This window comes from Musa acuminata, chromosome BXJ2-3 (assembly GCF_036884655.1).
Source record: "Musa acuminata AAA Group cultivar baxijiao chromosome BXJ2-3, Cavendish_Baxijiao_AAA, whole genome shotgun sequence".
Lineage (NCBI taxonomy): Eukaryota > Viridiplantae > Streptophyta > Magnoliopsida > Zingiberales > Musaceae > Musa > Musa acuminata.
The window spans coordinates 1,528,111-1,542,572 of record NC_088340.1 but is presented as its reverse complement, the minus strand read 5'-3'; the positions used below and the strand labels follow the sequence as shown (position 1 = coordinate 1,542,572).

Genomic DNA, 14,462 nt, shown 5'->3' with positions numbered 1-14,462 from the left:
ATTGTTTTCATTATCATGACATAAAACTTCATGTCATGAGATAAACAAGATTGGTTTGAGCTTGTTTTTTGGGATGTTTTTAATAGGACAAATAACTCTTTGGCTTTTATGAACCTATCTATCTTTTGCCTCAAAGGACTTCACTTGGAGCCCAACTCCTTCCTGAAGCTCTTATCTACCCAAAAGATTAAAAGAGGCTGAGGATGCCATAGTTACTTCTATCATACTCCTCTCCTTTTCAGTGATCAATCTGAACTTTTATGATGAATGATGGCCAATACTAAGGTATTTAGCATTGAACCAACACCACTGTAACAAAGCAATATGGTCTATAGTATTTATCATATTGGAAAGGACATGTCTTGTGTGACAAGCTAGCCTAGCCTAGCTATTAATAGGGTAAGACTTGACCATGGAGGTCTTTGTGGATCTTCATGTGTCATACATTTTAATGAGTTGTTGGGAGAGGAAATGGCACCAATTAATATGAGTTGAATTGTGAGATAGATAGTCTATTGTTCTTGGTCAATATATAGCCAAATACCACTGCTCCTGTGAGAATTAAAAGCAACACATCAACTACCACCTTGACCACCGAGCATTGAGCTTCTTCTTCTTCTTCTTCTTCTTCTAGTGAGCTGATATCTCTCTCCACTGTGCTCTCATTTATGTTCTCAATGTGTACATATGATAGGCACATCAGCTTGCATAAACATCAAGAATAAACAACACTCTTTCGATATTAAATGTGTGTTGGACCCAAAGAAGCTTCAATTGTAACGACAATAAATGTATAATAAAAAAGGATAAAGTATTGTGATTTGCAGATTGGTCATAAAAACAATTAAACATCAGAAGCCAAAGTATAAATTATATGAAATGATGTCTGACTACTCATGCATTAATTTTTGGTTACCTCTGATGGTGTTCACACAGATGAAGAATTGAAATGCTCCACCAAATGCTGATAGAACAACTATGTACTTGGACATAGTCCTGATGCAAGTACTTTGAAGGGTATATAATCTTTGTATATATATATGGAAATATTGTCAGATTGTTATAAGGTTCTCCATTATTTCATGCCTTACAGCAAAGTAATGGCTGAGATGATGTGGCCAAAATATTTTTTAGTGGTTGCCTTCTTAAAGCATTAACTTTGAGAGGATTGCAAATTTTAAATATTTTTAGTAAAACTAGATGAAAAATTTTAGACATGTATGATGTTTTACTATTGTTAACCATCCATGCATGGGTGAGATTGGCATATTCATCAAAGAAGTGTTTTGATGTTTTAGTAAGGATAATATAGAAAGTGTTGTTTGGATAGTAATTTTTTGTTTTCAGTTTTCAAAAACATTTTACAATACCAAAAGTATAGAAAATTGTTTTCCTATTTTCCATGCCTCCACATCAGTCCTTGGAAGCTTCACAGAAGGCCCCTCTCTGTGTGTGTGTGTGTGTGTGTGTGTGTGTGTACAGTAAGACCCTACTGAGCATATTTGATATTTGCTTGTCACCAGCTTTTGAAGCTCAAAGGAGTGATCGCATGACATCTTCTTCCATACCCCAACAATAATTCTGAAATGATGCAGTCATTATTCATCGTTCTTGAAGGTGGTCTGACATCATATAGCTCTTAATGACAGCATGGCAACTCTTTCCTAGGCATCGGTGGCAAGCAGCAGGCAGGTGGAAGACGAGCAAGCCACAACCAGGCAGCACCACCGCAGAGGACACCAACTTGGCACTGCCTGCGAAGCCCCATGTGGGAGAGCTGCATCTCTCTCTTTTCCCCGTAGCAGCAGTCACGCGCCTTCACATGCGGCATTCGCCCCCCAGCGGAAGCAGAAGCAGAAACAGCGCACCAGACCACCCCCCCCACCAATGATTGACCCCTGCGGCTCCTCGTCAAGCTTGTCTCCTCTGCTGGCTCGCGGGGTTGCTTTCTCTCGGCCTACCACCGAGCATGGGCACTCTCGGATTGACCGGAGCCACCGCGGTCCTTGCCCTCTGATCCCGTGTCAGTGGGTTGGCACCGTCGCCTTAACTGGGCGGGCCTCCCGTCCATTGAATTCTAACTCTCCCCCATGGATTCCTTTTGAATGCGGGCGGGCCCACACACTTCCATTTGCCGCCTTCGTGGGGCCCTCCCCGTTTCCCGTCCTTAATTTTGTGACACTTGTCGACTCACGAGGACTTCTCCACTTTTTGCCCTCTCAATTGGAATATTATATATATATATATATATATATATTATTATATATATATAATAAGAGATGAAAGGCTTATGAAATTGAAAGGAAAAAAATTGAGGAGATAATAAATTAAATATTATTATTATTATTACAATAATACACCACGAAAGGTGAGTGTTTGTCATAAGTGATCAAATTGAACAACTTAATTTCCATATAGGAGATATAAAGATGGAGTAACGATTCAAAAGAAATCCATCAATGGAAATGCATGGATCCTTGAAATTGGACGGAAGAAGGCAATTTGGTACGCGTCAAACTTTGCAGTGATTAGTACAATATGGAGACTGTGACTCGTCCTTGGATATGCTATCCAGCACATGCATCGCCCATGCTATCCATTATTGCCGGACGTCCGAGCTTTGCTCCGTTTCATAGGCATCTCCCTACTGCTAACTTAACTTTAGCCACCAATTACATAACTATTGATTCCATCGGCATTGGACGGTGGATATTTTAGTTTTTTTTTTTTTTTTTTTTTTTTAAATTTTTTAACTAAATATTATTATTATTTGTATTCAATAAAATAAAAATAGATCATTCATATCTCTCGGTATCATATGCCATCACATCATTATTATCCTTTATATCTCGGATATTATTGACTCCGAGGAATCGAGATCGAATAGTATTCTGTCGATCGATGATCATAGTGATATCTATTAATAATTTGAGATCCGAGTATCAATTTGAACGTAGCATTTCGGTGCCTTAAAATATTTTTATTTTTATTTATAAAAATAATTTATTAAAAAAAATTATCAATTAAACTAAGAAGCACTCAAATATTATTTTCACAACAAATATCATATTTAATTCTAAATATTTCAGATCTTATGTATCAAAATCTTTACCAATTAAGTAGTTAATGAGGATCGAATGGGCCAAAACCACCCGAGTCGATGCCGGCCCATGTTGACTTCATCAGCACTTTTTTATAATCTCAAAGCAAGGCTATTATGGGAGAGCGTGATGAATCAGACGGTTCTAAATTAGTTCGAGGCGGGATAGGAGGATACCGAGCGGTGGTGGCTGTTGCCCTCGGCTTTCATCTCCTCTTCCCTGGAGATATCGCCGCCCTCGCATCGAGCTCCCGAGGGTTTCCATCTCAGATTCGGAGGTCTTGTTTTTTCCTTTATCCTCCGTGTTTATGGTGGTACGTATACTGGACTTGGAGATGGCGGTCGCCGGCTTCGGAGGCGTCTTGAAGTCTCCGTTTCCCTTCCGCCGTCCGCTCGTCCTATGCGGCCGCCGCCGGAGCACCGCTGCCGCCGCTCCCGCTCCCTCTCCCGTCGCCATCGTCGAAACCCTGGCGAACCCCCATCGCCTTGTCGGCAGCGGCGGCGACCAGGCCGGTCCGGCCTCCGCCCCGCGTTCGTCGTCTTCTCCTAAACCCAATGGAAGAAGTAAAATCTCTTAGATGATTTTTATTTTTCTCATGACGCCTTTTTTTTTTTTTTTCGTCAAACAGTGAAATAAGGTTTTCTTGTTTTATCTCTCAATTCGAAGTCATTGCGGAGAGATCAATGTAATTTTGTTCTTTCAAGGTAGTGAGGGCTTTCAAGGGTCTGAGTGGAAAATGCTGAGCTCCAAGGAGCTGGGAATTAGGTCTTCCATGATACCAAAGCCAACCAGAACGGTACTGAACGAGCTTCGGAAAAAAGGTTGTTTTTTTTCCTTTTTCGAGAAGTTTTAATAAATCGAATTTGACTAAGTTGAAATGCAAACATAGCAGATTTCTAGTGTTGCAAGCTGAAATGTAAGAGCTAATAATCTTTTTTTCTGTTGCATTGATAACAAAACCTTGCTCATTGTTGCATCAAATGGTTATATTTGCTGTGGACTAAGATAATAAGTTCATGAGGTTTATGATTCCACAGGCTATGATGTATATCTGGTTGGAGGTTGTGTGCGAGATCTTGTTATGAAGAAAACACCAAAAGATTTTGACATTATAACTTCAGCGGATCTCCGAGAGGTTTATCCCTGCTTTTTCTTCTTTATAAAACTTGATGGTATCGTTAAGTTTGGTATCATTTCAAATCTTTAGAAGACCTTTAGATCCCACAACTCAATATTTCAACAATTGTACACAACTGTTCCAAGATCTACAATGTAGATTTGGTAATGGGCCTATGGCATGGTATGTAAGGTTTAGGGCCTACCATAATCTTGAATGAACTTTTTGTTTCAAGCGATCCAAAAATTCAGACAGACAAAAGAGGACCAACAGGCAATAGTAATACTTTCTTTTGTATGACTAGTATTACTGCACATTCAGTTATGACCCTGCAAAGAACTTCATCATGTATATTGTGACTCAAAATGGTTGGTTTCTGTTGTTTTATAACCTCCAAGCACACAATGTATCTTGCACAAAGGCTTTTTCAGCTTATGACTTGGTTTGCAATGTATTTCATTGGGGATTTGAAATTTATTTTTCTTAATTAACAGCATGAGACCTAATCGATAGGTCTTGTAGTTCAATGGTGAGAACAGATCCATGTAGCAAACCTTATATAGCAGGGACATAACAGAATCTTGTTGTTGTGGAACATAATCATGATATAGCAAAATGGGAATATCTAGGTTTTCAAATAGTCCCTATGAAATCCATATTTACTCACCTTTTATAATGAAATCTTGACAGAGGCTCTACTTGTGGTAGTTGTCTTATACTAATCCATGATCCTTGAAAGCTGACATGACAAGGCCCTTCTCTAGCAAGAACAAGATTAAGCATCTTCTTTGGCAAAGGGAGGATATGTATAATTAACACAAACCTTTGCACTTGTTTGGTAAAAAGGCGCATGTTTTAGGAAAGGAGAGAACAGAATGGGAAAACACTGTGGTTAATCAAGAGGAAAACATGAACCATGGAAATATTTGAGACACCAGTATTCTAGCAGAGTAATTACGTTTTTCTAATTTATTAAAATTATGTAGGGCTTATAAATCCTAGTAAAATGTTCTGGAATGGAGGGAATAAATGTATCATCACTGAAGTAGCTGGTTCCTCTTTTCATGCTGCATCCTGTGCTTGGTATAGACACTTTAATGCCTACTTCAGTAACATTTGGGTGGAACTGGGATGGCATGTTTGTACTCCTATTCTCTTCCATGGTTCTCTTGTTTTTCTGTTGGTTGGTTTCTTTATTTTTTTTAATGATATATGTCATCTATATCATATGTTAATTATAGCCTTACATAATATTTGCAGGTGAAAAAGAATTTTTCGCACTGTGATATAGTTGGAAAAAGGTTTCCAATATGCCATGTGCATGTTAATGACTGCATAGTGGAGGTTAGTTCTTAGTTAATCTTTTTCTATTTTCTGCAGAATATGGGCTTCCTGGTCCTTAGATTACTCAGCAAGATAAAAGTTCTTGCATATTTTGTTAGTTTCCTGTCAATTCAAATATGCTTAAACATAAAATTACAGATAAATATATCTCTCTTTATATAGATTCACATAATATGTACATTGTATATTTATACATGTTTGCATGTGAGGGACTGATGGAAAAAGTTGCTGGGGTTTTTCACTTGATTTTGGGGTGATCTCTTTTTCCTTCTTTTTCTATTGGTTGATTTCAAAGGGGGCCTGTGATTTAGGGCAAGTTTCTTTAGCACCAGTTTTATGTAGGCCAAGAACTATGATATTAGTATGATGTAAGACAAGTTGCTCTTGTTTGTTTTTTTGTTTATTTTAGATAATTTTCTCTTATACCATATCTGATGTAGAGTGAGCATCTTGATGTGCCATATACTTATTAGCAAAATCTATGGTTGGGATTACTTCTCATTCTTGTAGTGCATCTTCAGTCGGATATATTTACCCAAATTTCTTCCGTTTTATTTTAGCTTCTTATTCTTCTCCTTGAACGATCTTGATAAGTGGAATATAGTTACATATGATGTTATCATGTGGCAATTTAATATTTTAAAAAACCTCCTGAAATATTACAATTATTGTAGAGACAAAATAAACAAAATAGCTCCTGCACACTCTGACACGCCGATTTTGGATTGTTAGACTTACCCTGCAGCGAGGATCAACTTTTTTATGAAAATAAAAAAATAACTTTCTGTAGTCAGGTAGATTCCTCATGTTAATTCACTCTTCTTAATCTGATGGAGCAGGTTTCAAGTTTTAACACCCATGGAAGAAAGCAAAACCATGATTTGACTAATTTTTCAAGATCTGGTTGTGATGAGCATGATTATGTTCGTTGGAGAAATTGTCTTGGTCGGGACTTCACCATTAACGGGTTATCATTTAGTCTCTTCAAAAGTTTGAACGTGATTTGCTTTAATTTTGCTTCTTTAAAAAAGTTGTTTTCCGAGTATATTTGATTCATTTCTCTTCAAGTAATTGCAAACATATTTGTGACATACTGACATGTATGCTTCTTTCCTTGGAAGCAGTTCTTACTCTCCCTTCTACCTTTTTCTTTTCAGGTTAATGTTCAACCCATATTCGAAGCTAGTTTATGATTACTTAGGAGGCATGGAGGACATTAAAAATTCCAAAGTGTGCATGTATTTCATAATTGTCAGACATTATTCTGCAACGACCCTTTTACCATGACTTTTGAGCTCATGTTTTTTCTCCTTTTCAATTAGGTTCGGACTGTAATTCCTGCAAATATGTCCTTCTCGGAAGACTGTGGTGAGTTAACTTATTTCCCACCCCATTTTTTAACCTTATTTACGTCTAGAAACATGTAATCTTTCTTTCAAAGCATTGTATGGCACTTCTTGTGATCCTTTGCAGCCCGTATTCTGCGTGCAATCAGAATTGCAGCTCGTTTAGGTTTCCGTTTTTCAAAAGAAACAGCCTATTCTGTGAAGGATCTTGCTAGCTCAGTACTTAGACTTGACAAGGTATCACACACACACATATATATATATATATATATATATATATATATATATATATATATATATATATATATATAATTTTTAGCCTTTTTCTTACTCTAGGTTTTAAATGTCAATTAGTTGATGAAAACCTTGTTTTTTTTGTCATTGGCACAATTTTTTCCATATTTTAGGGAAGAATCCTCATGGAAATGAACTATATGCTAGCATATGGATCAGCTGAAAATTCTTTGAGATTGCTTTGGAAATTCGGCCTTCTTGAACTACTATTACCTATCCAGGTCCATCATATTTCAATTGGTCGGCCTATTTTATTCATCATGTATCTTCTGATTTTGTTCTTTGCTGAAATTGAATGCTTTGATTGCACTTGACAGGCAGCATATTTTGTTTCACAAGGTTTTCGAAGGCGAGATAAGCGATCAAACATGTTACTGGTATGATTAAATCTAGACTCTTTGTTTTTCTGATAACTTTTCATTTTCAGTATCTGACTTGGACAGGACAAATATAACAGCATTACATGGAATCGGTCTTGATATGGCAGAATAATGAAGATTTGAGAGATGAGATGATTGAAATCATTGCTTTTGATCTATCGATCTTTACTTTTGATCTTTTCTCTTATAGAGAATTCTTTTTTGTTTGTAAACATAGGAGTCTAGTTAGTAGTCTAATACGACGATTGGAATTGTTTTCATGTTGAAACTTTTGATTTTCTCTACAGTTTGATGGTCATGGTTATCTTCCACCAACTTCTGTGAAATTCATCCAGTTTTTAACCCTCATCTTTCTTACCATGTCATCTCTCTATACACCATTTATCTATTTAGTTTTATATTGCATCAAACTTGCATGAAGAAAGAAATACAAAGAAGGGGAGGTCCAGTAGACTGTTTTCTCAATCATGTGAACTACAAATTGAAAATGAACAAATATTCTAACATTTACAACTTTTTAGTCCATTTTAATTGTAGACTGAAGTTGCAGTTCTTTTGCTTGACTTTCTGTATGCAGGCTATGTTTGCCAACCTGGATAAGCTTCTTGCGCCTAACAGGCCATGCCATAACAGCCTCTGGTGAGTTGAAAATTCATTTTGGTTTTTCAGTTGCATTCAAAAAATTGCACTAACAATAGCATGCCAATACTATTCATGTCAAACACAAGTGTATCTTTGCCACTTAAATATTCAGGGAACTGTTTACCAATACTACCTTGTAGTACAAGATCATATTTAGATTTGTAGTTCACATTGTTCTTTTGAAATTCAAGTCTTTGTTTAATTTATGAAATCCTTAGAACTTACATGCCACTGGTACAGAGTTTGTGGGTGTCAGTTGCACATGATGCAGCCTGTCTCAATTATTAAACAATAACTAATTTGAATCAGCATCTATCTCAAACAAACTATGGAACAATAGACTTTTGTTGCTTTAGTACCACAGCAGGTATCACCCTCCTAAGTGTATTATGATCTTTATTGGCAGTGGGGCAGGATGAACTCATCTTTGTCATTTAATGGTCATTTTCAAGCTATATCGTTGTTCATCTGTTAGCAAGTCAATTGTGCTCCAATTTCTAGTTAGTTTATGGTCTCATTGTATTTCCCTTGCTTTGAGTTAGTTCATGTTTCAGTCACTCTCACCAATCAGTTTGAGTTAGTTCTGGACTTAATTCCAGTCTTCACTTGTTATTTTGGTTGGTACAGTTTCAGTTGTGAATTTATTGCTCTGTTCAGATGAGGCGGGGGCCATCGGGCTTTTATACTGGTATACCATAGTAGATAGATAAATAAAATAAGTAAATATATGTGCTGTGGTATCACCTCACAGATGATAATCCATGGTTACTGGAAACATGATGACGACATTGATATTGAATCTGTGATATGATCTTGGTTACTTTTTTCTGAACTTCGTTTTAGTTTTATATATTGCTCCATTTACTTAAGGCTTCCATTTATTTTCATTTTCAGTTTTATATATATATATTTTCTGAACTCTAATCAGTGTTTCATTTTTTTTATTAGCATGATGTTATTCTACTGCAACGTTCTTAGTAGATTATCTACTTATCAGGGTAGGGATTTTAGCGTTTCATCAAGCACTAGTTCGTCAACCTCGAGATCCCTTAGTAGTAGCAATTTTCACCCTTGCTCTTCATAATGGAGGGAATTTGTCAGAGGCTGTAGATATTGCGAAGAAGATTACCCATTCACATGACGGTAGCTATTCGGAATTGTTGGAACCTCAAAAGTGGGATGCTGAAGGGGACTTGCTTAGTGACGTTATCGACCTTGCTTCGTCGGTTGGTTCAGCATTAAGTTCAATGACAGATGAGCATTTAGTTTCGCAAGCAATGGCACAATATCCTCAGGCCCCATATTCTGATTTAGTGAGTATAACACGGTCCTCGAAGAAGTAAATCAATGCTTTTCTCCATTCAAATTTTCTGATGGTTGCTTGTGACTAGCATCAATCATGTAACATGTTTCTTGATTTAATGGAACTCTTGCTTGTCTTGCAGGTATTTATACCGCTACAATTGTATCTGAGAGTTTGCAGGTTGTTTGAGTGTGTTAGATATGGACAGAGGGAGAGAGACTTCGTCACCAAAAAAGGGTGTAAAATAAACTATTTCACTCTTGCCCAAGGTGGGCTTGCCGAAATCCGACATGTTTTCGCCAGAGTTGTCTTCGACACAGTCTTTCCTCTCAACCTAGAGAATGAGGACAGAGCAAATCCTGCCTGAAGGAGGATTAGTGACAAAATTGACATATGACAGGATCGTACTCGGGAAGAAACAAGATTGATTCTGCGCATGCCATGAAGATATTGTCAAAAGCAGGATTGAAGCCAGCACAACTTTCTTTGGACTTTTAATCGGTAACCATGGATATTATCTGTGAGAAATGCTACTGAATTGGATACTGGATTTCTGCTTTCAGGCTGGTTGTCATATCTCAAATAATCAGTCAGTCATGGCCTGAACACTTCAACTCGGAGAGCTCACCCATGTTTCTCCAGTTCTATATTGATGATGTTATACTACTGATGTTCTCATCGCGACCGGTGTAAATTTAGAATGAGCGTAGATGACTGTTGTCATTAAACAATTTTCATTTGTTATATGAGACGAGGGTAGAATCTTATTCTTATGACCTTTGATGCATGCAATTTGTGTTACACAGGCTTTGCCATGTGAGTACTTTTGTGAGTACATACTGTATATTGTTATAAAGGATAAAAGGTGAAGATGAGATTCAAATTTGGAATCTTACAATAAAGTGTCAAAGTCTTTATCAGATAAATTAACTGATATTTTTTTTGATATTTTATCTAAGCACTCAGAAGAGCAACAAGTATTATTATTATTATTATTATTATATTATGAAAAATATTGTTAAGAGCCTCAGACCACTCTTTTGTATGGCACTCATAAACATAATATTATATAATCCCTCAAATGTGATAATATATTGCATGACTAATTTTAGCAAATTGTTAAGTTCCAAGCAGATGGTTTCAGAAAATGAAGTTGTATACTCTTTCAAATGGGATAACATATGAAATATGAAAATTCACACACTAAAAGGGGAAAGACAAAATGTCCATTATTATCATGGGAAAAACTCATTCAATCTAAAGACAAAAGGGCAGCTTGTAGTAAATTTTGGTACATGTTTCATCCAAATTCTAGACCTAGTCATTTTAGGAACACTAGCAAGCAAATGTTATAACCAGGTGAGGATAAAGGTTGACCATTAAAAAGTTCCCTGCTAGTCCTATCAATTAGAAAACACTGAGGTATCATAAAGAAAACTCAGCCTGTAGACACTGAAAACATTCTCAAAGAAATCAGGCAATCAATTGGAAATCAAATTAGCGCTTCTTCTTGCTTGACTTTGATGGAGTTGCAATCACGTAGACGAACAATCCGACCAATGTCAGAACAGACACCAGCGATCCATATTTAGCTAACAGCCTCTGCATACACCGAATCATTTTAAATCGATGAGCTTTAGACTGGGAATGTTTCGGAAGTATGATGAATACGCAGAAAGAAGTAGATTTACCTTTGCCTGAATCAAGTTGAATCATATATTGTGCCGGTTTGCAGAGAATGCCAACACATGAAAGTCGCAATCGAGCATCAGAAATTGCAAGACAGGGAACAACTAATTAGTAATGGATGCATAATGCCATGTGGATGACTCACCCATTCAAATTTCTTTTCAGGAGGCTTGTCGGCGAGAACATCTATTGGCTGAATGGGGGTAGAATAAGCTTCCTACAAGGGTGAACATCAATTACAACATCCTTCCAGTGAATAAAAGAGGTAGCAAACATCGATCATTAACCATATTAGCAAAAGGTTATAATATAGGTATGGATTCTTATCTACAATTTCTCCTGCAAAATCTCCGAGGCTTTTAAAATAGGTGAGAAGAAATCATTTAAGCACTTTAACAAATTTCAGAATGTTCAAGAACATTCTTATTATTATTGCCACAGAAGGATAACTCTCAAGAAGTAGAACGCAAGATGTTGTCCTTCATGCCCAATATTTTCTTTAAAAGATTTCATGCTCAACGGTTTCAAATGCAAGCCAAAATGAAATACAATACGGACTCAAAATGCATCGCCTTAAAATCTTACTAATGCTCCTTTACAAACGAGATAAGAACCATACCTGTAGGGCAGCCTTTGTGGGAATACGAAATTTGATGACAGCAGGAGAACCATGGAACATGCCCTTCGCTTTAGACTCCAAGACAAAAGAGTGAGAGGCTGAGGAACCACTGAAAGTAACAGAAATCATATTTATCACAAAGACCAATGGCTTTACCATGAATGAGATTGTAGGATTAGATATGCTTACGCATCAAGCCTTTCCCATGTCTTTGATGTGCTGCCAGAGACAAGATCAAACATATCTTGTGACCAACTATCATCGTTCATGCTCACGTCATATGCAGTCCTGAAATATTACCGATTAACGTACAGCATGATGTATGAAAATCAACAAAGCACACTGATGAAGGAAATTTTGGGTGGACCCAAGGCTAAAAACCGCAACTCTTACCTGACAATAATACACTTAAGAAGAAGTTACTAAGATTTATTGATAACAGACACTAATCATAAAAGAAATATAAAATGTTGATTGAAAATGGCTCCAATCTAAATGAATGAGCAATTTGCCATTGCATTGGCTCCATACAAAGATCTCACAGAATTGCAAGGAACATAAGAAAGGATAAAAAAGAGATGCGAATAAGGAGAGAATGGAACATAAAGACCTAATTACCAAAAACAAGCTTCAAAATTTGATAGGTAATCACCTCTAACAAAGGAAAACAAATGTCTGCATAGCACTTAGAATATGAGAATTACAAGATTAATCAAGGAATTCCGGATGGCGCAATAGCTAACCTCATAACAGATTTTAAAGAAGATACAAAAAGTTTCGAAACAACTTGGACAAATTGGAACAAGCAAGGGAATTTAAATAAATTAGAGAATAAACTGATTGATTTATTTCCACGCTTTATATGCAAGCAAAAACATGAAATATAAATAAAGACAAGTGAAACAATAACCAACAAAGCAAAAGGCAGGCAGCACTTAACTGACTTATTCATTCTAAGTAGTTCTTTGTTGTTGCAAGTGATCTCAAAATAAGCTATTGAGCTCAAGAATACTTGATTAACTCTGGAGAATGGTTTAATGACTAATCAATCCCTCAATTGGCATGAATTTGTCATGATGGAAATAACAGAACCTATTTTATAAAACAAGATTCAAAACTATATCCGATACACAAAGAAAAGAGATATTAGTAGCAAACAAAGTACTTGTATACCAAGCAGATGGTATAAAGAAAGCTAATAAAGTAAGAAATCAACGAAAAAAGTAACGTTTCGTAGATCTGAGATGTCATGCATATGATTCCATTAGAACAGACAATCGATACGAGCAACATAATTAAGTAAGAAGACACAAAACTAAAAGTAAACAATGTCTTTTCAATCTGCGATGTCATCGAATGGATAGATCGGCGTTTGATATCAATCAGCGTTTCCCCGATTGGAGACGCCGTACGTACGATCCATCAGTTAGATCGGACGATCGATAAGAGAAACAGAACTCTAGACCGTAGAAATGCGTAGATCTTTGGGGCTAACTCACGAGAGTCCTTCGTTGTAGAGGTCGATCGAGACGGAGACCCGCTCGACGCCAGATTTGAGCCGCGTGAGGCTCACCTTCTTGTGCGCGACCATGAATGGCGCATCGGAGCTCGCCAACGCCGCCGGAAAGGCGGTGACGAGGAGCGCCGCGAGGAGGTAGAGGAGGAAAGATCCCGATCTCGGCCTCGCCATGGCTAGGGTTACACAGCTCCTCGGACAATAGCCGGTGCGAAGTACCCGTCCAGATTGGTCCCTTCCATTTTATCTTCCCACTCTGGCGAAGTTACAATATGCCCCCTAACAAAAGCATTATTACGTAGAAACTCAAATTACATTAAAAGAAACAAACTTAATATGTACTATGTTTAGGGGGTTATTTGAAAACTTCACATTAATCCCCTTCTTCTAATTTTCTTCTCTGACGAAGTTACAGTATGCCCCCTAACAAAAGTATTATTACATTTCTTCTATAGAACTGTACGTCCGTTGTGATATTGAAGGTTGACGGAAATATCATCGAGACATGACTTGAGACACGACCCATCGGACGTAGACAGCCCTTGTGTGGCAAGTTTCGTAACGTTTGTCGCGGTTCTAGAGGAGTCCGCTGACACAACCGAAGAAGTGTCGAGTGATAAGTATACATCAAGATGTTATCCGACATCACCACACATTCAACATCTCTAATCTAATTAACAGTTGGATTATTATTATTATTTTTAATCTTAAATCCATTTACTATGGATAGTTTGTTTATCTACAACTCGAAATGAAAATAAATATATCAAGTAATAATTCTTGTTGAGAGTTTTAATTACTATAATATTTTTTTATTACTATTATAAAAAATTGAAAATACAAAGGATAATTTATCATAAAATACTCTTAGTTTTGAGCTTTTATTATATTTTGATTGAGGATATTTTGATTAAAAGATAAAAATGATGCTCCTAGTAAAAATCAAATATGGAGGTGTCATCTTATAAAAACCCATTATTAGAAGTTTTTTTCGATAATTTATCTAAATATAAATCTCAAAATATATAATAATAATAAAATATTTAAAATTTCAAATGATATTTCAAACCCTTGACTTTTGCTGAATGAATGAAATTTTGAGTTGGATAAG

The 14,462-nt window shown here is 36.7% G+C and overlaps 2 protein-coding genes across 7 annotated transcripts; one reads left to right on the top strand and one right to left on the bottom strand.

Annotated features, from left to right (window-relative positions):
* Positions 1–3,240: 3,240 nt before the first annotated feature.
* On the top strand, positions 3,241–10,300 carry LOC135606795 (uncharacterized). 6 transcript variants are annotated; one of them, XM_065098041.1, is made up of 14 exons: positions 3,243–3,664; positions 3,806–3,922; positions 4,139–4,236; positions 5,479–5,562; positions 6,402–6,529; positions 6,720–6,792; positions 6,885–6,930; positions 7,036–7,145; positions 7,316–7,423; positions 7,520–7,579; positions 8,160–8,221; positions 9,173–9,222; positions 9,335–9,537; positions 9,670–10,300. In XM_065098041.1, exons 1-14 carry the CDS (start codon positions 3,409–3,411, stop codon positions 9,892–9,894), a joined length of 1,620 nt encoding a protein of 539 aa, XP_064954113.1. In that variant the 5' UTR covers positions 3,243–3,408; the 3' UTR covers positions 9,895–10,300. The 6 variants fall into 6 exon arrangements, with proteins under 6 accessions (XP_064954117.1, XP_064954116.1, XP_064954113.1 ...); XM_065098040.1 differs by having other exon boundaries at positions 9,326–9,537; XM_065098043.1 differs by having other exon boundaries at positions 3,244–3,664; positions 3,810–3,922; positions 9,222–9,537.
* A 431-nt stretch (positions 10,301–10,731) lies between these two features.
* On the bottom strand, positions 10,732–13,580 carry LOC103977131 (uncharacterized). The gene is made up of 6 exons (XM_009392561.3): positions 13,335–13,580; positions 12,025–12,123; positions 11,836–11,944; positions 11,362–11,433; positions 11,219–11,224; positions 10,732–11,129 (listed from the first exon to the last, which is right to left on the bottom strand). Exons 1-6 carry the CDS (start codon positions 13,523–13,525, stop codon positions 11,025–11,027), a joined length of 582 nt encoding a protein of 193 aa, XP_009390836.2. The 5' UTR covers positions 13,526–13,580; the 3' UTR covers positions 10,732–11,024.
* Positions 13,581–14,462: the final 882 nt, after the last annotated feature.